Source organism: Bombina bombina, chromosome 3 (assembly GCF_027579735.1).
Source record: "Bombina bombina isolate aBomBom1 chromosome 3, aBomBom1.pri, whole genome shotgun sequence".
Taxonomy (NCBI): domain Eukaryota; kingdom Metazoa; phylum Chordata; class Amphibia; order Anura; family Bombinatoridae; genus Bombina; species Bombina bombina.
In genome coordinates, this window is record NC_069501.1 from 794,785,497 (window position 1) to 794,810,737 (window position 25,241).

General features: G+C 42.3%; 1 protein-coding gene across 1 annotated transcript in view; it reads right to left on the reverse strand.

Moving 5' to 3' along the window:
* Window positions 1–25,241, reverse strand: part of TMEM131 (transmembrane protein 131) — a 550,079-nt gene that overhangs the window by 415,113 nt on the left and 109,725 nt on the right. The window contains 2 exon segments of the mRNA XM_053707713.1: window positions 16,696–16,776; window positions 17,023–17,145. Coding sequence (XP_053563688.1) covers window positions 16,696–16,776; window positions 17,023–17,145 — 204 coding nt within the window.

A 25,241-nucleotide genomic window follows, 5' to 3' on the forward strand; every position in this document is an offset into this window, starting at 1 on the left:
CAACAATTTCTTGATTAATGTTCCTATCCGAAACCACTTTAGGAAGGAAACCTAACTTAGTACGCATAACTAACTTATCCGAATGAAAAATAAGGTAAGGAGAGTCACACCGCAATGCCAAGAGTTCTGAGACTCTACGAGCAGAAGAAATTGCAACAAGAAACAAAACTTTCCAAGATAACATCTTAATATCTAAGGAATGCATAGGCTCAAACGGAACCTGCTGAAGAACTTTAAGAACAAGGTTAAGACTCCAGGGAGGAGTAACCGGTTTAAACACAGGCCTGATTTTGACCAAGCTCTGACAAAAGGATTGCACGTCTGGTACATCCGCCAGACGTTTATGCAACAAAATAGACAAGGAGCATATTTGACCCTTCAAGATCCTAGCAGATAATCCCTTCTCCAGACCCTCCTGGAGAAAAGACAAAATCCTAGGAATCCTGCTGACCAGGAGTGATATTCCCAATAGTAATTAGAGATGATCCGTGGACTCACCATGTCATTAGAAAGAAAACTAAATGCTGAGAGCGGCAGGGAGGGGGGGGGGGAAGGAGGAAGGGGGGGGAGGAGGGAGGGGGGGGGAGAAGTAGGGAGAGGGGGTTCCTAGAGTGGAGAGGGGGTTCCTAGAGTGGAGGGATTAGAGGGTAGGAAAATGATCTCAGAGGGGGGTAAATTAGGGGGGCGGGGCAGCTACACTATAGAAAAAAAATGTAGGTTGCCGTATATTGCTGCACCAAGCTGGATTTCCCGCATGGCTATTGGCTAAGAGGTGGAAACGTCACCTCACAGCCAAATAGTGTTCTGTCTTGGGCTGCCATTGCAGCTCAGTGAAGTGAACGCTGCAAACAAATAAAGGAGCTTCAGCATGAAGTATTTTATACTTCATGACTGAAAGTCCCATTTATTTGTTCCAATGGTAAATTCTAGCGTTTCATAAATGCTAGGATTTATCATCACTTTAATACAAATGTCTGCTGATAATCCTAGCAAACCAAAAGGTGATTCCAGTACTTATTAAAGGGACAGTCAAGTCCAAAAAAATGTTTCATGCTTCAAGTTTCAAATAGGGCATGTCATTTTTAAACAACTTTCCAATTTACTTTTAGCACCAATTTTGCTTTGTTCTCTTAATATTCTTAGTTGAAAGCTAAACCTAGAAAGGCTCATATGATCATTTCTAAGCCCTTGAAGGCCACCTCTTATTACAAGCTTTTTTATTTGCTTTTCACAACAAGGGAAAGCTAGTTCATGTGAGCTATATATATAACATTGTGATCACGCCCGTGGTATGTGGCAGACCCTGCACTAATTGGCCAAAATGAAAGTCAATAGAAAATAAATAAAATGTCATGTGATCTGGGGGCTGTCAGAATGCTTAGATACAAGTTAATCACAGAGGTAAAAAGTATATTAAAGGAACATGAAACCCAAATATTTTATTTCATGATTCATATAGAGAATACAATTTTAAACAACTTTCTAATTTACTTCTATTATCTAATCTGTTTCATTCTCTTAGTATCATTTGTTGAAGGAGCAGCAATGCACTTCTGGTTTCTAACTGAACACATGGGTGAGCCAATCACAATCGATATATATATGCAGCCACCAATCAACAGCTAGAACCTAGATTCTCTGCTGCTCCTGATCTTGCCTAGATAAACCTTCCAGCAAATGATAACAAGAGAAGTAAGCAAATTAAATAATAAAAGTAAATTGGAAAGTTGTTTAAAATTGTATTCTCGATCTGAATCATGAAAGAACATTTTTGGGGTTCGTGTCCCTTTAATATAACTGTGTTGGTTATGCAAAACTGGGGAATGGTAATAAAGGGATTATCTATCCTTTAAAACAACAAAAATTCTGTTGACTGTCCCTTTAGCTATCAGGCATACATTAGAACAACACATGATTAGGGTCTCTCTGATAAGACTATATATTGGAGCAATTTGAGTCCCATTTTATCCCTTATCCATTTTGCCTGATTGCGAGCATGCCATAATCAGCCATCACAAGTGGCTGATTATTGCTACTGCAAGCTCACGGTAGCATTTAGCGCTTATTAAAAATAAACCATAGATCAGATCTCTGTTTAAATTTTATAAATGTCCACAAAAAGCCCCCAAAATCAAGTGATATTTTATTAAAAAAACAGAATTTATGTTTACCTGATAAATTTCTTTCTCCTACGGTGTGTCCGGTCCACGGCTTCATCCTTACTTGTGGGATATTCTCATTCCCTACAGGAAATGGCAAAGAGAGCACACAGCAAAAGCTGTCCATATAGCCCCCCCTCTGGCTCCGCCCCCCAGTCATTCGACCGACGGTTAGGAGAAAAAGGAGAAACTATAAGGTGCCATGGTGACTGTAGTGTACAAAAAATAAAAATTTTAAACCTGACTAAAAGCCAGGGCGGGCCGTGGACCGGACACACCGTAGGAGAAAGAAATTTATCAGGTAAACATAAATTCTGTTTTCTCCTACATTGGTGTGTCCGGTCCACGGCTTCATCCTTACTTGTGGGAACCAATACCAAAGCTTTAGGACACGGATGAAGGGAGGGAACAAGTCAGGTAACCTAAACGGAAGGCACCACAGCTTGCAAAACCTTTCTCCCAAAAACAGCCTCCGAAGAAGAATAAGTATCGAATTTGTAAAATTTGGCAAAAGTATGCAGAGAAGACCAAGTCGCTGCCTTACAGATCTGTTCAACAGAAGCCTCATTCTTGAAGGCCCATGTGGAAGCCACAGCTCTAGTAGAGTGAGCTGTAATTCATTCAGGAGGCTGCCGTCCGGCAGTCTCATAAGCCAATCGGATGATGCTTTTCAGCCAAAAAGAAAGAGAAGTAGCAGTAGCTTTCTGCCCTCTCCTCTTACCAGAATAAACGACAAACAAGGATGATGTCTGTCTGAAATCCTTTGTTGCTTCTAAATAGAATTTTAAAGCACGAACCACATCTAGGTTATGTAACAAACGTTCCTTCTTCGAAACTGGATTCGGACACAGAGAAGGAACAACTATTTCCTTGTTAATATTCCTGTTGGAAACCACTTTTGGAAGAAAACCAGGCTTGGTACGTAAAACTACCTTATCTGTATGGAATACAAGATAGGGTGAAGTACACTGCAAAGCAGACAATTCAGAAACTCTTCTAGCAGAAGAAATAGCAACCAAAAACAGAACTTTCCAAGATAGTAACTTAATATCTATGGAATGTAAAGGTTCAAACGGAACCCCTTGAAGAACTGAAAGAACTAAGTTTAGACTCCATGGAGGAGTCATAGGTCTGTAGACAGGCTTGATTCTGACTAACGCCTGTACAAATGCCTGTACATCTGGCACTGCTGCCAGACGTTTGAGCAACAAAACAGACAGAGCAGATATCTGTCCTTTAAGAGAACTAGCTGACAAACCTTTATCCAAACCCTCTTGGAGAAAGGAAAGTATCCTAGGAATTTTAATTTTACTCCAAGAGTATCCCTTGGATTCGCAACAGATATATTTTTGCCATATCTTATGGTAAATTTTTCTAGTCACAGGTTTTCTGGCTTGAACCAGAGTATCTATAACCGAATCTGAAAACCCACGCTTAGATAAAATCAAGCGTTCAATTTCCAAGCAGTCAGTTGCAGAGAAACTAGATTTGGATGTTCGAATGGACCTTGTATTAGAAGATCCTGCCTCAAAGGTAGCTTCCATGGTGGAGCCGATGACATATTCACCAGGTCTGCATACCAAGTCCTGCGTTGCCATGCAGGAGCTATTAGAATCACAGAGGCCTTCTCCTGTTTGATCCTGGCTACAAGCCTGGGAAGGAGAGGGAACGGTGGAAACACATAAGCTAGATTGAACGACCAAGGCGCCACCAATGCATCCACTAGTGTCGCCTTGGGATCCCTGGATCTGGACCCGTAGCGAGGAATCTTGGAGTTCTGACGAGACGCCATCAGAACCATATCTGGAATGCCCCATAGTTGAGTTAACTGGGCAAAGACCTCCGGATGAAGTTCCCACTCCCCCGGATGGAAAGTCTGACGACTCAAATAATCCGCCTCCCAGTTGTCTACTCCTGGGATGTGAATTGCAGATGGCAGGAGTGATCCTCCGCCCATTTGATGATCTTGGATACCTCTCTCATCGCCAAGGAACTCTTTGTTCCCCCCTGATGATTGATGTACGCTACAGTCGTCATGTTGTCCGACTGAAATCTTATGAATCTGGCCTTCGCTAGATGAGGCCAAGCCAGGAGCGCATTGAATATCGCTCTCAGTTCCAAAATGTTTATCGGGAGAAGAGAATCTTCCCGAGACCATAGACCCTGAGCTTTCAGGGAGTCCCAGACCGCGCCCCAACCTAAGAGACTGGCGTCGGTCGTGACAATGACCCACTCTGGTCTGCGGAAACTCATTCCCTGAGACAGGTGATCCTGAGTCAACCACCAGAGGAGTGAGTATCTGGTTACCTGGTCTACTTGAATCTGGGGAGACAAGTCTGCATAATCCCCATTCCACTGTTTGAGCATGCACAGTTGCAATGGTCTTAAATTAATTCGAGCAAAAGGAACCACATCCATTGCTGCAACCATTAGTCCTATTACCTCCATGCACTGAGCTATGGAAGGCTGAGGAATAGATTGAAGAACTCGACAAGCATTTAGAAGCTTTAACTTTCTGACCTCTGTCAGAAAAATCTTCATTTCCACAGAATCTATTATTGTTAACAGAAAAGGGAACCCTTGTGGACGGAGACAGGGAACTCTTTTCTATGTTCACCTTCCACCCGTGAGACCTGAGAAAGGCTAAAACAATGTCTGTATGAGCCCTTGCTTTGGAAAGGGACGACGCTTGGGTTAGAATGTCGTCTAGATAAGGTGCTACAGCAATGCCCCTCGGCCTTAGGACCGCTAGAAGGGACCCTAGCACCTTTGTGAAAATTCTGGGAGCAGTGGCTAAACCGAATGGAAGAGCCACGAACTGGTAATGTTTGTCCAAAAAGGCAAACCTCAGGAACTGATGATGATCTTTGTGGATAGGAATATGCAGGTACGCATCCTTTAAGTCCAAGGTAGTCATATATTGACCCTCCTGGATCGTTGGTAAAATCGTCCGAATGGTTTCCATTTTGAATGATGGAACTCTGAGGAATTTGTTTAGAATTTTTAAATCCAGAATTGGCCTGAAAGTTCCTTCTTTTTTGGGAACTACAAACAGGTTTGAGTAAAAACCCAGACCTTGTTCCGCTGTTGGAACTGGGTGTATCACTCCCATCTTTAATAGGTCTCCTACGCAATGTAAGAATGCCTGTCTCTTTATCTGGTCTGAAGATAAGCGAGACATGTGGAACCGTCCCCTTGGAGGAAGTTCCTTGAACTCTAGAAGATACCCCTGAGAGACTATTTCTAGTGCCCAGGGATCCGGAACATCTCTTGCCCAAGCCTGAGCAAAGAGAGAAAGTCTGACCCCTACTAGATCCGGTCCCGGATCGGGGGCTACCCCTTCATGCTGTCTTGGTAGCAGCAGCAGGCTTTTGCCAATTGAAAAGCGGCATCCAAAATAAAGGAATTAGCCAACTTTAGTGCGTGAATTCTGTCCATGACTTCATCATATGGAGTCTCCTTTTGGAGCGAATTTTCTAGTTCCTCGAACCAAAAAGACGCCGCCGTGGTGACAGGAATAATGCACGAAATTGGTTGAAGAAGGAAACCTTGCTGAACAAAAATCTTTTTAAGCAATCCTTCCAATTTTTTATCCATCGGATCTTTGAAAGCGCAACTGTCCTCTATAGGAATAGTTGTGCGCTTGGCTAACGTTGAAACTGCCCCCTCTACCTTCGGGACCATTTGCCATGCGTCCCTTCTGGGGTCGACAATGGGGAACATTTTCTTGAATATAGGAGGTGGAACAAAAGGTACACCTGGCTTCTCCATCTCCTTAGTCACTATGTCCGCCACCCTCTTGGGTATCGGAAAAGCATCAGCGTGCACTGGGACCTCTAAGAATTTGTCCATTTTGCACAACTTCTCTGGAATCACCAAAGAATCACAATCATCAAGGGTAGCTAGCACCTCCTTAAGCAGGGCGCGGAGATGTTCTAGCTTAAATTTAAATGCCACAATATCAGGTTCTGCCTGCTGAGAAATTTTTCCTGAATCAGAAATTTCTCCCTCAGACAGACCCTCCCTCACTGCCAACTCAGATTGATGTGAGGGTATAACAGATAAATTATCGTCAGCGCCAACTTGCTCATCCTCTGTATTTAAAACTGAGCAATCACGCTTTCTGAGAAATGCTGGCAGTTTGGATAAAAGAGCTGCTATAGAATTATCCATTACTGCTGTTAATTGCTGCATAGTAACAAGCATTGGCGCGCTAGATGTACTAGGTATCGCCTGCGCGGGCAAAACTGGTGTTGACACAGAAGGAGAGGATGATGAACTATCCCCACTACCTTCTTTTGAAGAATCATCTTGGGCAATCTTATTAAATGTGACAGTACTGTCCTTACTTTGTTTGGACGCCATGGCACAATTTGCACATACATTTAATGGGGGAACCACCTTGGCTTCCATACACACAGAACATATGCTATCTGAAGGTACAGACATGTTAGACAGACTTAGGCAGGTTTTTAATGCAATAAAAACAATTTTAAACAAAACCGTTACTGTCTCTTTAAATAATAAAAAGAGCACACTTTATTTCTGAATGATCGAAAAACTATCAAAGAAATATCCGATCTTTATGAAATTTATACCCCAGTGTCCTAATGCTTTGAAAGTATTGCACACCAAATTTCAAGTCTCTAAACCCTTAAATGAGCAAACCGGAGCTAATATCCCAATTTACCGGTTAAAACACACTACAGTCCCTGCCACAGACTTTTCTGCGGCTTTTACCTTCCTTAGGGGTTATTCACCACAGAAAAAAAGCCTTTCTGAGTCCTTTTCTAAGCCACAGGACCCTCTCACGTGAAGCTGCATGCACTGCCTATAGAAGTAACTGCGCAACTGAGGCGCGAAAATGAGGCCTCCTCCCTCTGCATACCAGAGTGAAGGGGCCTTTCTGACTAGACTAGGCGACTAAACAACTGCCAGGCGCAATAAACGTTCCCAAAAGTGTTTTAAAGTTTGCAAAACACTACAAATGTCATATAAATATGATAAAAAATAAATCGATTTAGCCCACAAAAGTGTCAACCAGCATAGAGCCCAATTTATAAGCCTTAATTCTGTTACTGAGTCTAAGAAAATGGCTTACCGATCCCATAAGGGAAAACTGACAGTCTTCTAGCATTACTTGTTAGAAAAGAGACTGGTCATACCTGAAGCAGATAAGTCTGCAAACTGTTCCCCCCAACTGAAGTTCTCTGGTTTCAACAGTCCTGCGTGGGAACAGCAATGGATTTTAGTTACTGGTGCTAAAATCATCTTTTAACAGAACTCTTCATCACTTTCTGTTGTAGAGTAAATAGTACAAACCGGCACTATTTTAAAATAACAAACTCTTGATAGAAGAAATAAAACTACAACTAACACCACATACTCTTTACCATCCCCGTGGAGATGCTACTTGTTCAGAGCGGCAAAGAGAATGACTGGGGGGCGGAGCCAGAGGGGGGGCTATATGGACAGCTTTTGCTGTGTGCTCTCTTTGCCATTTCCTGTAGGGAATGAGAATATCCCACAAGTAAGGATGAAGCCGTGGACCGGACACACCAATGTAGGAGAAATAAAAATAGTAACATTTTTATTTTTTAATAAATTAACTGCAGCAAGCAGTTTTGGGGTCTAAAGGGAGCGGGTTTGGGGTGTTAAAAAAAAACGCAATGAAAAGTGCCTTTACATTGCAGTCTATGACAACTGTTTGTTCCCAATTAATATATAGTATGTATATGCATACTTACATATCTATTTATGTGTTAATACTTACCTTTTGCGCAAGTTGGAGCCTATAGAAGCGCACTCTTGTGACCATTATATGAAGAGTAAAATATATGTCTTTGAAAGAGTTGGGGATATTACAATGAGGAATTAGATTGCAGACATAAGGTGGAATCAAGGACCAAACCGGGGGAAAGTGCCCAACTGGGCATATAGCCAAGCCACACAGTGAAGTCCCAAGTTCATCATACACCTGATCGCCAGGACAGCATAACCTCTCCTGGGATATAAATAGTACTTGCATGAAAAGTATATTCCTGAGGTCTCTGTGGGTGTCAGGCTGGGGGGAGACAACAGAAGAGGGTCCCATCCACATGATTAAGGGGTAACACCCCAAAACGTTGTGGGCTTTTGTATAGCCAAATAAACTTGGTGAAAATTTATGCTGCTGCCTTTTCTACTTTATCTACTTACTCCAGCTGACTCAGCCCTCTGCTAAAGCTGAATTTTAAAGTATATTTACCACAGTCTTAAGAGAAAAATTACAGACCTACTCCAGATGACTCAGCCCTCTGCTAAAGCTGAATTTTAAAGTATATTTACCATAGTCTTAAGAGAAAAATCACAGACCTACTCCAGCTGACTCAGCCCTCTGCTAAAGCTGAATTTTAAAGTATATTTACCACAGTCTTAAGAGAAAAATCACAGACCTACTCCAGCTGACACAGCCCTCTGCTAAAGCTGAATTGTAAAGTATATTTACCACAGTCTTAAGAGAAAAATCACAGACCTACTCCAGCTGACTCAGCCCTCTGCTAAAGGTAGCCTTTGGAAAATAGTTATCTCATTATATTTCTTCCCTGTTATTACTAATGTGTGCGTTGTAATATGTATTGGCTATTCATTTTATTCTTTATTTTAAATGCATATTGGAGCACATTGATGGACCATATATCTTGCTTGTTTAATGGTTTTATTTTCATCAATGGATGCCTCTCTTATCTCTTTAATTTGTGAACTTTCCCTGTATGACCACCCTAGCTCAAATGACCATAGACCCCCCCCCCTTAACTTTTTTGCTGGCCAATCTAACACTAATATATCTCTTTCCCCCAGCTGAATTTTAAAGTATATTTACCACAGTCTTAAGAGAAAAATCACAGACCTACTCCAGCTGACTCAGCCCTCTGCTAAAGGTAGCCTTTGGAAAATAGTTACCCTCCCACCCTGCCCGTCAACCCACCCACCCCAGGTTCATTCTCCCATTTATAGATAGTCTCCCACACAACTTTCATTCTCCTAAACTGACAGCTGCAAACACTGATCGGCACATCCTTCCATTAACTTAACCCTTTAGAATACATACCCTCTCTCCATACAAATAGCTATATATCCCACATCAATAGAGTGTATATATATATATATATATATACATACATACATATATATATTTCTTTTTTATATTGTACTATTTTTGTATATATATATATATATATATATATATATATATACACATATTTCTTTTTTATATTGTACTATTTTTAATTTTATTTTAATCTGCACACCTCATAGCACTAACATGTATCAAAATATGACCATACTGATATTCGTGACAACCCTTTTCTCACTCCAATTTTGTTCACTTCATTACCGCCATAAGCACCCACCTCAAACTGGAAAACAAATTATCATACACCATAGCCTGCTCTGTTGCTGTAACTTATCTGCTGAGTGCTGGTGGAGAGTTTAAAAAAAATAGCCCTCCTACCCCCACCTCACAAAATTATAAAGTATGCCATTCACTATATAGCCAAACAAAAACTATGTCCAAATTCCTATTCCTTATGTTACTTGCCCTTGCAAATGATGTAGAGTCTAACCCTGGTCCCCCAGCAAATTCCATTCCTAGCCTTCCATCTAAAAAAGGCCTCTCCTTTGTGCACTGTAATATCCGCAGCTAACTACCAAAAATCGATGCACTGCAAGCTTGGTGTTTACAATACAAGCCAAAAATCATTGTGATGTCAATCATGGCTAACTGCAATAATACCTGACTCTGCCATTGCAATTCATGGGTATTCATGCCATAGAATTGACAGAGCAAAGAGAGGAGGCGGCATTGTAATTTATGTTGACAATTCCACAAAGTTCACCCCCATACAAAAATCTACTTCTCCTGCCACCTTTGATTTCCTTTCTGGCAAAATTGAGATCCCTTGCAGTAAATCAATCATTGTTGCAGGAATCTACCGCCCACCTAGCTCCCCTGTGCATTCCATTTCGGACATAGCACAGCTCCTTAGTGAATCCATAGCTCAAAACCCAAAAAGTGAAATTTTGGTTTTTGGAGATTTTAACATTGATTGGCTGAATCCAAAAAATAACAGTTGTCGCTCGCTGTTTAAATCTTTTCAGCTAACGCAATTAATCTCCTCCCCAACTCGCATAAACATCAAAAGCCATAATCATACCCTGCTCGACTGGATTCTCTCCACTTCACATGACCGAATCCAGGAGGCAGGTGTTCTCCCTAACAATTTCAGTGACCACTGCTTAGTGTACTGCGTGCGCAAAATAAAGGCTACTAAATCCTCTCCCAAGGTTAAAATCACCAGGTCCTTCAAAAAATTTAATATTCAATCATTTCTAAATGACATCAAGAACCTCCCCTGGCACAGATTAAACCTAATCCCAGATCTAGACTCTGCAGTTGAATTCTTTCAGTCTGAACTCCTACAAGTTTGGAATTTACATGCCCCGCTGCGTAAGGTGAGAGTAAAAGGAGCACACTTGAATTGGATCACAGCTGACCTCATTCAAATGTACCAATTTCGGGATTCATTGTGGTCAAAGTTCAAGCATACTGGCTCTATGAATGATCACTGTGTATATAGACAATGGCGAAATATATGCACTAAACAAACAAAATTGGCTAAGGCACAATATTTCTGTGAAAATCTGAACAATAACATATCTAACCCTAGAAAGTTTTGGAAACTCATAAATAACTTACAAAATCCACCAATCCACTCCCAACCCTCCACTGTCAATGTGGATAACCAAAACCTGCAACTCCCCTTAGAAGTAGCAAATGCCTTTAACAATTATTTTGCCGGATGCTCCACCACCCTGATTGACAAACTAATAAATGGCACGCATCCTGAAGCTACAAATGTGGATCAGGCCCCACTAAAACAGCAAAGACCCAATATAGAGAAGTTCAATTTTAGACCTGTACCCATCAATGTCATTAAGAAACACCTTAATAATCTAACAATGAAAAACCAGTCTGGACCTGATCAAATCCCAGCAATGCTGTTGAAGCTCAGTGCGCCGGCAATTGCTAAGCCTGTCGTAACCCTAATTAACGAATCCTTGGTGTCTGGATACATACCTAAACTCTGGAAAACTGCAAGAGTAGTGCCTATTCATAAAAGTGGGAGTTAACCTTGGTTTCTAACTATCGCGCTATATCATTGCTCCCAGTATTGTCAAAAATATTAGAAAAATGCGTCCATACGCAATTATGCGAGTATTACCAACTTTCTAACTATCTGACCCCTGATCAATCAGGTTTCCGACCGAATCACTCCACTACAACTGCCCTCCTAAAAGTTTGCAACGACATCCAAACTGGCATGGAACAAGGAGACCTAACTGGAGCTATTTTCCTTAATTTTGCTAAGGCTTTTGACACAGTGGACCACGACATACTACTGCTCAAACTAAAAAACTCTGGTATTGCTGATTGTCCGTTAACCTGGTTTAGATCATATGTATCAGATCGATCACAATATGTCTCTGTTTCTAACAGTGACTCCCTCCCTCTCCCAGTCACGTGTGGTGTTCCCCAAGGTTCCATTCTCGGCCCTCTACTATTCACATTATTTATAAATGATTTGCCTTATGTCTGCAAATCCTCAACTGTACACATGTACGCAGACGACACAGTAATCTATGCAAACAATCTGCCGCAGCTTGAGGCAGTGCTCCAAGACCAGTTCACAGAGGTAGAAAAGTGGATCTCAAAAAACAAACTCTTCCTAAACACTGACAAAACTGTCACAATGATCTTTGGAACTGGGCCTAAATTACACAAATTATAAAATTCCCATCTACGCATCAAAACAAAATCCAATTGCACGCTAACCGCAGTCCACTCTTTCAAATACTTGGGTATGTTCTTAGACCCTAATCTATCTTTTGGCCTCCACATAGAAAAACTTGCATCTAAACTTTATCCAAAATTAGGTGCCCTGTACAGAAACAAAATTTGCCTCAGCCCTACAGTAAAGGAAAAGATTGTACAGCAAATGCTGATGCCTATCATGGATTATGGGGATGTAGTATACGCACCTGCACCGCAAACTCACCTTAATAAACTTAATACGTTATATAACTCGTTCTGCCGCTTTGTGCTACAATGTAACTATAAGACCCACCATTGTGACATGCTAAAAGAACTAAACTGGCTGACGCTGGAATCCAGACGCACCCTCCATCTTTCCTGCCTTGTGTTTAAGTGCCTTTCTGGAAAGCTCCCACCCTACGTAAGCAGAATGCTCTCCCCGGCTATTCCCACCTCCTATAACCTCCGATCCAGTACCAGCACATTATTTAGCTTGCCTCAATACAAAAAGAAAGCAGCTCGATCCTCCTTTTCCTACCGAGCGCCACAGTTATGGAATGACCTCCCGCACACTTTCAAATCTTCCTAATATCCTGGTTGATTATATATTTCTTACCTGTTCTATGTAAAAAAAAATTGCATCTATTGTGTATTATTGTTTTTGAATTTTATTGTACCCTATTGTATCAATGCAATGTTTTGTGGACCCAGGACATACTTGAAAACGAGAGAAATCTCAATGTATCCTTCCTGGTAAAATATTTTATGAATAAATAAATAAATAAATAAATAAATACTGTATGGGTTTGCAGGATCCCTGGCAGCGTGCAGTGGGTACATGTGTGCTGGACTTTCCTTGACATTGCAAGGTCAGCATGTATCAAGCTAATGGTAAGAACATGCAAGTTTGATTGCTTTTTCTGCTGACCACTGTTGTGTGATCCTAGCGTTTCACAATGCAAAATCTACCTCTCGCCACTAGGGGACACCACTGGCAGGATTTTATCACTGTTTCACCGAAGAGGCATCTGAAAGTCGGGCCCCTTCTTCTGCTTATTCTTCTACTGCTCTGTAATGGAAAGGGGGCATCTCTTCTTTTCCCTCTACCAACTACCCTCAGATCGAAATCTGTGTCAATAACCAGAGAGGGATTGGGGAGAGCCATCTGTATTATATGTTTCTCCAGCCTGTTACAGTGATTATTGACTCAATATTCAACATACCACAGGCTCTCCCTCCCAAGCATTTCACTGCATGCTTAGTATTGGTTGTAGATGCTATTTGTCAGCCTCTTAGTACTACATTTAGCAGTTCAGTGCTGACTGCTCAACCCGGATTACCAGGGTAAGGGTGGTGCCGAGATCTTGTAAAAAGGCAGCCGCCTAGAGTCTTGACGGTACCGACCAAGGTGCAGGGTTCCTAAATACAACAAAATTGGTATTTTCCAACTCAGCAATCCAAGGGGACATGAAACCCAAATATTGAAGCACTTGAAAGTAATGCAGCATATTTGTATTTAAAGCCGACTAGAAAATATCACCTGAGCATCTATGTAAAAAAGGAAGATATTTACATCAGTAACCACATACAATTGTAATGGGACTTTTAAGCAGCCAATCAGGATGCTAGGTCCCAGGATTTACAAGGGAACATGTATCTGGCATGTGTAGGCACAGTCATTTTATTTCCCTTCTCAGTATAAAGAGTTTGCTTTACCATGATCTTAAGAGATTTTATAGAAATGTGAGACATCAAAACTGATGAAGTAGATAGGCTTTTGTTTTGTTTTTTTCTTCAACATGCAGCTCACAGTAGCTTATGTAAAACTGTTCACAGATAACTTACTCTCTTGTAATATCACCTCAACATAGTGTTGTTCAGGTGATATTTTCCCCTCCCCTACAAGGAGGTTATTGAACAGTGGGGATTTATTATGTTTTATGTTGCGATATGTGTGAGATAAGGCTCAGGCAGATGTGGAACATTTAGATTTTACTTTCGTTTTTGAGATAACTGTACCAGAATGTCGTCCAAATATGGCGCTACTGCAATACCTCTGGGCCTCGCCACCACGAGCAGAGCCCCCAGAACCTTTGTAAAGACTCTTGGAGCAGTAACCAGACCAAAAGGAAGAGCCACAAACTGGAAGTGCTGGTCCAGAAAGGAAAATCTTAAGAACTTGAAGTGATACTTGTGTATTGGCACATGTAGGTAAGCATCCTTCAAGTCTATCGTAGTAATGAACTGTCCCTCTTGAACTAAGGGCAGAATAGACCTTATCGTATCCATCTTGAACAATGGGACCGACAGAAACTTGTTTAGGCACTTGGGTCTAGAATCGTGCGAAACGTACGTTCTTCTTTAAGACCACAAAAAGGTTTGAGTAGTACCCTAGACCTCTCTCTGATAGAGGTGATGGCACAATTACTCCCAGGGAGGAGAGATCCCTCATGCACCCTAGAAAAGCTTCTTGTTTTTCTGGTCTTGAAGATAGGTTTGATAAGAGGAATGTGCCCCTATCCTGTAACCCTGAGAAATGACCTCTAGAACCCAAGGGTCTTGCACATCCCCAAACCAAGCCTCCACAAAGAGAGATAGTCTGCCCCCAACACGATCCAACATCGGATCGGGGGCCGCACCTTCATGCTGACTTTGTTTCAGATGGCTTGGAATTATTCCAAGATTGAGATGGTTTCCAAGTTCCCTTGGACTTATTAGGCTTCGCGGAGGGCTGCTGGCGTTGGGATTTATCCGAATGAAAGGGACGAAAATTAGGACCTTGTCCTTTAGGTTTATTCTTCTTATCCTGCGGTAGAAAGGCACCCTTGCCCCCAGTGACCGTGGATATGATAGAGTCCAGGCCTGGACCGAAAAGAATCTTCCCCTTAAATGGAAGGGAAAGCAATCTAGATTTTGAAGTCTTGTCTGCAGACTAAGACTTCAGCCAGAGAGCCCTACGGGCTAGAACAGAAAAACCTGATGTTTTGGCATTCAGGCGAATAATCTGCATGTTTGCATCACAGATGAAAGAATTAGCTACCCTCAAAGCATTAATTCTTTCCTGGAACTCGTCAAGGGGAGTTTCCACCTTGATCATCTCTGATAGATTATCGCACCAATAAGTAGCAGCTCCAGCTACCGCAGTAACCGCTACTACAGGCGGAAACAAGTACCCCATGTGCTGAAACATCTTTCTTAATAGAGTTTCTAGCTTCTTATCCATGGGCTCCTTAAACAACAAACTATCCTCAAGCGGGACGGAGACCCCTCAGAGGTGGATGGCTCAGTGGTACTAAACATCTTTGTCTTTTTAGATATAATTACCTTATCGAGGCATTTGGAACATAATTGAGCAGGCGGGTATACCGTAGCCTCCTCACAATAAAAACAGGTATTAGATTTGAAAAAGGAGGGAGTACCTTCTAATGCGTCTGAGTCCTCCATAGCTTGCGCTTTAAAGATGGACAATAGAACAAGATAAATGGCACCTTTATACCCCCAATGGCCAGGGCACTTACCACCTCCTATGACCCAGGCCCCACAGAGAATCCGCTTCTTCTACTGTAATGCACGGTCAGGAAAATGGAAGTGAATGAGACAACGCCCCTGCTCCAGGAGAGAAACACGCCAAAAATAACAGGCCCTGCAGTTATCTCAAAAACGAAAGTAAAATCTAAATGTTCCACATCTGCCTGAGCCTTATCTCACACATATCGCAACATAAAACATAATAAAGCAAGTTATGTATAAATCCCCACTGCTCAATAACCTCCTTCCGGAGATATTAACCCTTGATTCCATACAGATAAAGGAGTCACACTGTGACCCTGTCTTCTTACGTTATCATATGAGATAAAATGAAACTATCTTACCGGAATCTCTGCCGTGGGACACACAGCCTCTCAAGTTTGACAGTCTTGTAGCATCGCACCTGACATGGACTTGAGTGATAGAAGCAGGCAGTGAAACTCGTTAACACTGATTGCTTAGGAGCTAATAATACGAATCTGGATGATTTCGCAGGAAGACTCTCTCTGCATCTCCAGACCTTAACATTCGTCAATGCTCTCGCTGAGAGGCTGACAAGACTACTTAAAACTCCAGTCCTATACCAAAGAGTACTACCCCTCTTCCGACACTTCTCTGCCATTCTCCTGTGACGAAAGGCAAAGAATGACTGGGGGGATGAGGGGAGTGGGGGAGGTATTTAAGCCTTTGGCTGGGGTGTCTTTGCCTCCTCCTGGTGGCCAGGTTCTGTATTCCCACAAGTAAGGAATGAAGCCATGGACTCCTCATATTAAGATGGAAAGGAGTGACATTGACTGGAGTCGTTTTGTGGGATTATACAACTAAGAGGTTCAACATTTTGGATCATTACGTGAAACTACACGACTTTACACAAGACTATACAAGCCAATCTGACCAAAGTCTGTTTGTTACTTTACACTTGTTTATTTGTTAGATTTGTTTAAAAAATGTTTTATATTTCCTTATAATTATTTCTAGGTTATAATAAAACAGAACATTTCATTTAAACAATATATTATGAGTGTGGTAATATGTATGTGCATTTTGTATGTGAAAACTATGGATATTGTATGTGCTACCATTTTATTGTCAATTTTAAAAAAATGTTTGCCCCAAAGGAGTCCTTATATGGTTGCTTAAAACAAAGACACTCACCCATAACTTCCGGGTGCCTCCCTGCTGACCTGTTGGAAGCTCTAAGTGCAGGTCTCCCCCGCTAGAATACATCTCTACTACCTGTAGGGATAAGACACTTGATATTTTTACAGAACTATAAAAAACATATTTTACACCATCTAATGATATCAAAAAGAAAGCATTGGAGACATTTATAATAATAGAACTGGCATGAAAACCTCGACAATTGTATAAGACAAATCAAAAAGTTCCTATTGTTTTGTATAGATTAGTAGTAGTAGTGATTTTATATCAATATGTAAAAATTGGAAATTTCTCATCAAATTTCACTAATTATACACTTACCTGTAAAGGATCACTGTGAGGATTGTGTATATTAATTAGAGGTGAAAAGCTGCTGTTTACAGGAACTCTTGCCCCAATAAATGGGCGCAGTCGATAAGGGTTGGGTATACCAACTCCAAACACCTGAAAAGAAAATGAATTTATTTCATTAGACATGGGCTACCAGACTTGCATGTGGCCAGCATTTAATTCTCAACTATTATAGCTAAAACTCTTTGTAGAGCCACTTTAACAAAGAGATATAAGGTTACTAGCCCCTGAATCACTGAAGTCAGAGGTGCTATAGGGACTTTCTTACCAGAGCAAGGTTGAGCAGCACAAGAATACAGCTACTTAAAAACATGACAGTCATGGGTTAAGAAAAAGTGATGCATAAGATACAACAGCTGTACTGAAATTACTTTTTCAGTTGTCAAATAAATTGCATGAGATTCACAAAGCTAGAGCTCTACTTACCAGTACATTTCTTTACATTTAGTAATAGCATATTTTTAAACTAGTGTGTTGTTTACTGCCTTGTGCCTTCTTGGAATACTTAGTAATCTCCAAAAAAAATTCTTCAGGTCACCCCCCCACCTTATAAAACATTCCCCTCTCTGCCCAGTAGGTGTCAATTTACATAATGCATAACCAGGGCCTATCTGGCAAGAAAATAGAGAAAGACTATCTGGCAGCTTTATGTAAGCCCTGTGAGACCACAGGTTTGTACCAGACAGCTACAAAATATTCTCCCTTCAATTCTCTCACTGGCACAAACTATAATAGCCCTACATGATCTATTTTCAGAAGACCATGAGAATCCCCAGGTTCAACAAGTGGCTGTCACATGAGATGTAACTAAATAAGCTATTGGAAGCAATAGCAGAGACATAGAAACAACAAATGTTAAACTGCCTCTATACCGAAACTTAACCCTGCAGAAAAAAATCAGCCCCTAAACACAAGAAAGCTAAATTCCCTCTATAGAGAAAAATGTACACTCATCTAAGTATGACTGCTCAACATTCAAATCAATCACAAATAAATGAACTTATGTGAGTTGCAAAGGTGAGGAGAAGAGGCACTGCTGAGCAATAAGGCAACACAATGCAGAACAAAAAAGATCATGCTGGATCAGGGAATAGTTGCTAAGAAACCTAAGCACACCATAAAGGACTTTCCAGATGAGGTTAATGCAACATTGCAGCTGTGTGATAATGTTACCCCCACCTAAGATATAAAACACAAACTCTGCAATAAATGTCAATGAAAACCCAAACATGTGCACACTGGTCCCGTTTAATAAAAGCAAAACCATTCTGGGCATACAAAGCAGTGTGTAAAACTGAGTGCTCATATAAAAAACATAATTTATTTAAGACATTTCCTGATAAATTAATTTCTTTCATAGTAGCAAGAGTCCATGAGCTAGTGACATATGGGATATACATTCCTACCAGGAGGGGGAAAAGTTTCCCAAACATCAAATTGCCTATAAATATACCTCTCACTTCACTAATACTTCAGTTTAACATGTAACCAAGAAGTGAGGTGTAAAAAAAAAAAAGCATACAAAAAGAGCAACTGGAAAAATAATGTGCTTTATACAAAAAATCACTTACCTGATAATTTCATTTCCATCGAGGGGAGGAGAGTCCATGGCTTCATTCATTACTGTTGGGAATTCTGAAACTGGCCACCATGAGGAGGCAAAGACACCCCAGCCAAAGGCTTAAATACCCCCCACTCCCCTTATCCCCCAGTCATTCTGCCGAGGGAGCAAGGAACAGTAGAAGAAATATAAGAGTATAAATGGTGCCAGAAGATAAACTAAATTTAGGTCTGCCTCTCAGAGATACGGGGAGCCGTGGACTCTCCTCCCCTCGATGGAAATGTAATTATCAGGTAAGCATAATTTACGTTTTCCATCTAAAGGGGGGAAGAGTCCACGGCTTCATTCATTACTGTTGAGAACATATACCCAAGCTCTAGAGGACACTGAATGAAACCAGGAGGGAAAAGGCGGACCCTAATCTGAGGGCACCACCGCCTGCAAAACCTTTCTCCCAAAAACAGCTTCCACAGAAGCATAAACGTGTGTAAGGAGGACCAGGTAGCCGCCTTACAAATTTGCTCCATAAAGGCCTCATTCTTGAAGGCCCAAGACAAAGCCACAGCTTTAGTCGAGTGAGCTGTGATCCTCTGAGGAGGCTTATGTCCCGCTGTCTCATAGGCCAAGCGAATCAAGCTCCTCAACCAAAAGGACAAAGAAGCAGAAGAGGCTTTCTGACCCTTGTGCTTCCCTGAATACAACACAAAAAAAGATGTAGACTGTCTGAAAATCCTTTGTAGCCTGAAGATAGAACTTTAAGGCACGAACCACATCCAGGTTATGAAGTAACTTCTCCTTAGAAAAAGAAGGGTTAGGATATAAAGAAGGAACAACTATTTTCTGATTGATGTTACGGTTAGACACCACCTTGGGAAGAAACCCCAAACCAATCCGAAGCCCAGCCTTAACCGCATGAAAAACCAGATTAGGATGTTCACATTGCAAGGCAGCCAGTTCAGATACTCTGCGTGCCGATGCAATGGCCAACAGGAAAATAACCCTCCAGGACAGAATCTTAATGTCAATGGAGTGCATAGGCTCAAACGGAACCTTCTGCAATACCTTAAGAACCAAGTTTAAGCAAAATGGAGGAGCAGACTGTTTAAAAGACAAGTCTGACTCTAGACAGAGCCTGAACAAAAGATTGGATGTCTGGGAGCTCAGAAAGTCTCCTATGCAACAAGACTGATAATGCCCAAATCTGTCCCTTTAAGGAACTGGCGGCAAGACCCTTCTCCAAAACATCCTGGAGAAAGGACAGAATACTGGATACCTTCACCTTATGCCAAGGATATCCATGTTTCTCACACCAGGACAAGAAAGTCCTCCACACCTTAAGGCAGATGCGATGAGTGACTGGCTACCTTGCCTGAATTAGAGGATCAATCACACTCTCAAAAAAGCCTCTCTTGGCCAAGACTAGGCGTTCAATCTCCACGCAGTCAGCCTCAGAGAATCGAGATTTGGATAAAAAGGGCCCTGTTCCAGCAGATCCCTGTGACAGGGTAACCTCCACGGCGGAGAGGATGACATCCCCACTAGATCAGCAAACCACATCCTCCGCGGCCACGACGGAGCAATCAGAATAGCCGAAGCTCGCTCCTGTTTGATGCGTACCACTACACGAGGTAGAAGTGGTAACACTGGAAAAATGTAAGCTAGGCTGAACCCTCAAGGATCCCTGGACCTCGACCCGTATCGGGGTAGCTTGCAATTGAGTCTGGACACCATGGGCTCTATCTCCGGCGTTCCCCACCTTAGACAAATCTGGGCAAAAACTTCGGGGGGGAAGAGAACATTCCCCTGGATGGAAGGATTGTCTGCTGAGAAAGTCTGCTTCCCAGTTGTCCACACCTGGAATGCGAATCGCTGGGAAGGCACCATTTTCCCAAACAGCTCCCCATCCTGCCAGACTTGCGTCCGTGGTCACAATCTCCCAGGACGGTCTCAAGAAGGATGTCCCCATGGACAGTTGCTCTGGACGGATCTATCAAGAGAGGGAGAGCCGAGTCCGAGCATCCATGGATATCTGCTGTGATAGATCTGAATGATCACCGTTCCACTGTCTCAACATGCAAAATTGAAGGTCTTAGATGGAACCTGGCAAATGAAATGACATCTATGCTGGAAACCATGAGTCCGATCACCTCTATAAACTGAGCCACCGAGGGGCTTGAGGAGGACTGAAGGGCAAGACAAGAGGACGTACTCTTCCTGTGTAGGTGGTCTGTGAGAAATATTTTCATGGACATAGAGTCTATTATCGTGCCCAGGAACTCCACCCTGTTGCTGGTAACAAGGGAACTCATTCCTGAGTTGATCTTACAACCATGAGATTGGAGCAAAAGAAGAAGCGCCCTCGAATGATCCAGAGACTGAGCGGCGGCGCCTGGACTAGGATGTCGCCCAGATAGGGCGCCACAGCAATGCCCCTGGCTCTGGCCACTGCAAGTAGTGCCCCCACAACCTTTGCGAAGACTCTCGGGTCCGTCGCCAGACAAAAGGGAAGGGCCACAAACTGGTCCAGTGTTGGTCCAGAAACGCAAATCTTAGGAACTTGAAGTGGTCCCTCTGAATTGGCACATGAAGGTAAGCGTCCTTCAAGGCTATAGTTGTCATGAACTGTCCCTCTTAAACTAGGGACAAAATAGATCTGATCTTTTCCATTTTGAACGATGGAACACTCAGAAACTTGTTTAAGTCCAAAATCGGGCGGAACGTGCCCTCCTTCTTTTGAACCACAAAAAGATTTGAATAGTACCCTAGACCCCTTTCTGCTTGGGGTACTGGTACGATAACACCTAGAGAGGAGATCTCTCTCACACATTCTAGAAAGGCTTCTCTCTTTTCCGGTCTTGAAGACAGGTTTGACAGGAGGAATATGCCCCTGGGCGGATGGGATCTGAACCCTATCCTGTAACCCTGGGCGACAACTTCCACAACCCAAGGGTCCTGAACGTCCTGCAACCATGCTTCTGAAAAGAGATAAGCTGCCCCCTACTTGGTCCGGAGACCGGTCGTGGGCCGCCCCTTCATGCCGATTTTGTCTCTGCGGGCTTCTTGCTCTGCTTAGACTTGTTCCAAGAATGAGCCAGCTTCCAAGTTCCCTTGGACTGGTCCGCTTTCATGACGGGCTGCTGGCGCTGGGCCTTGTCCGCACGAAAGGGACAAAAGGTAGAACCTTTAGGCTTAGCCTTCTTATCCTGCGGTAGGAAAGCTCCCTTGCCTCCCATAACCGTGGATATGATTGAATCCAATCCTGGACCAAACAGAATTTTTCCGTGAAAAGGCAGGGACAACAGCCTCGACTTAGAGGTCATGTCCGCAGACCAAGATTTAGCCACAGAGCCCAGCAAGCTAAAACGGAAAAAACCTGACACCTTAGCGTTTAGGGGAATAATCTGCATATTGACATCACAGACAAAAGAATTTGTGATCTTCAGCGCCTTAATCTTATCCTGTATCTCGTCGATGGAAGTCTCCCCCTCGAGCATTTCACACAAGGATTCACGCCAATATGTCGCAGCTCCGGAAATCCAAGCTACGGCCGCTGCCGGCTGAAAAACAAACCACGTGTGTTGAAACATCTTTCTTAACATGTTTTCCAACTTTTTATCCATGGGCTCTTTAAACGACGAATTATCCTCAAGGGGAATAGATGTCCACTTCACAAGCATGGAAATAGCACCATCCACCTTAGGGACAGTACCCCACAGTTCAAGCTGAGAGTCCGGAACGGGGAACAGTTTCTAAAAGGAAGTAGAATGGGAAAAGGAAGAACCTAATCACTCCCATTTATTCTTAATATTTGTCATCTTAACAGGAACCGGGAAGGCCTGAGGCACCACCCTGTCCTCATATACCTTATCAAGCTTAGGAATCACAGGTTCTTCCGGAAGTTTTTGACACGGAACCTCCGGAGTAGCAAACACTTGCTTTAGCAAAAAGTGCAAATTCTCCATCCTAAACCTAAAGTCAGGCTCCTCCGCAGCCGGAGGTTTAGATGACACGGACTCCGACACAGAAAGGGCCTCCTTCGAAGAGTCGGAGTGGGCCTTGTCATCGTATAACACCTCTGATACTTCCACAGGCATAGACAACCCCTGGGCCGGGCCCCTATGATGCGCCCTATGCTTGCGCTTAGCAGAACGTGGTAAGGCATGGTTCACTTTCGATACGGCCGTTTGAAGTTGATCCGCAAAATCTGACGGCCAACGAATCTCTCCTGCAGGAGTAATGGTTGGACTCTGGGGCACTGCATGTGCAATTGGAGATGGATGCAGGGAACGCACCTCACGGAACGGGGAACCCTCAGAGGTGGACGGCTCAGTAGTACTAGATAACCGTTTACTTTTAGATGTCGTAACTTTATTAAGGCATGTGGAACATAGTTGAGCAGGCTGTTCTACCAGAACCTCCTCACAATAAACACAAGAATGAGACCTTGTTAAAGAGGGAGAACCCTCTAACACGTCAGAGTCCTCCATAGCTTGCGCTGTTGTTACGGACTAGAATAACTTAATAAATAGGCACCTTTATAACCTCCAATGGCCAGGGCACTCACAACCTCCTATGACCCGGACTACAGAAACCTTTCCGTCTTCTGTGCCGCTGATCAACAGAGGAAGAGAGATAGTCCCACCAGGTCACATGGAATGCCCAGCAGAAGCGCCCCTACCTAAGGAGAAAACGCGCCAAAAAATGCCCATAACTCACCTGAAAGTTCCACACATTGCCAGAGCCTCATCTCGCACAGAACACAGCGATGACACAATAAACAATATCATGTATAAGCCCCCTCTGTTTAATAATACCCTTTCCAGGAATATTAACCCTTGATTCTTTAAAGATAAAAGGAGTCACACTGTGAACCTGTCTTCCGTGTTATCATTATGTAATAAAAATAAAACGATCTTACCAGAATCTACGCCATGGAACAGGAACACGGCCCTTCAAATGTGACAGGTTAGTAACTTCCATGCCAGGCCCTTCCTGACATGGACTTGGAGTGCAGAAAGCAGGCAGCAAAACTCGTCAATGCTGATTGCTTAAGGAACTGTTAATATGAGTCTGGATGGTTTTCGCAGGAAGACTCTCCCTGCATCTCTGGACTCTAACTTTCGCCCAGGCTACTTAAAACTCCAGTCCCAATGTGAAAAGTACTGCCCTCCATAAGAGACTACTACGATCTTCGGCACTTCTCTGCTGTCCTCCTGTGATGAAAGGCAAAGAATAAATAGGGGATGAGGGGAGAGGGGGAGGTATTTAAGCCTTTGGCTGGGGCGTCTTTGCCTCCTCCTGGTGGCCAGGTTCATAATTCCCATCAGTAATGAATGAAGTAGTGGGCTCTCCTCCCCTTTAGATGGAAAATATAGTGGGTCTCATGGACTCTTGCCATTATGAAAAATTAATTTATCAGGTAAGTTCTTACGTAAATTATGTTTTCTTTCAAGTAAGTGGCAAGAGTCCATGAGCTAGTGACGTTTGGGATATAATACCCAAGATGTGGAAGTCCACGAGTCACTAAAGAGGGATAAAATAAAAACAGTTATATCCGCCGAGAAATTAAATCCAAAAAAATAATTCGTTTTCCTAAAAATTTTAAAAAAATTAAATTAAAAGCACTAGAATCAAACTGAGACAGCTGCCTGAAGAACCGTTCTACCAAAGGCTGCTTCTGAAGAAGCAAACACATCAAAATGGAAACATTTAGTAAATGTATGCAAAGAAGACCAAGTTGCTACTTTGCAAATTTGATAAACTGAAGCTTCATTCTTGAAAGCCCAATAAGTGGCAACTGATCTAGTAGAATGAGCTGTAACTCTCTGAGGCGGAGAATGCCAGCCTCAAAATAAGCTTTGTGAATCAAAAGTTTCAAGATGCCAGAGAAATGGCAAAGGCTTTCTGACCTTTCCTGGACAAAGAAAAAACAACAAATAGACTAGAAGTCTTTCTGAAATCTTAAGTAGCCTCAACATAATCTGTCACAGCTCTTACCACATCCAAAGAATGTAAAGACCTTTCAAGAGTATTCTTAGGATTAGGACACAAGGAAGGAACAATTTACCTATTAATGTTGTTAGAATTCACAACTTTTGGCAAAAATGTAAACGAAGTCTGCAAAACGGCTTTGTCTTGATGGAAAATCAGATAAGGAGACTCACAAGAGAGAGCAGACAATTGAGAAACTCTTCTAGCAGAAGAGATAGCGAAAATAAATAACACTTTCCAAGAACTTAATTTAATATCCAGAGAATGCATGGGTTCAAAAGGAGAAGCCTGTAAAATCTTCAATACCAAATTGAGACTCCAAGGAGGAGAAATAGATTTAATAACAGGTTTGATATGAGTCAAAGCCTAAACAAAACAGTAAATATCAGGAAGCTTAGCAATCTTTCTATATAAGACAGAAAGAGCAGAAATTTGTCCTTTCAAAGTATTTGCAGACAACCCTTTATCCAAACCATCCTGAAGAAATGGTAAAATCCTAGGAATTCTGAAAGAATGCCAAGAATAATCATGAGTGGAACACTATGAAATACATGTTTTCCAAACCTGATGATAAATCTTCCTTGAAACAGACTTACGAGCCTGTATCATAGTGCTAATCACTGTGTCAGAGAAACCT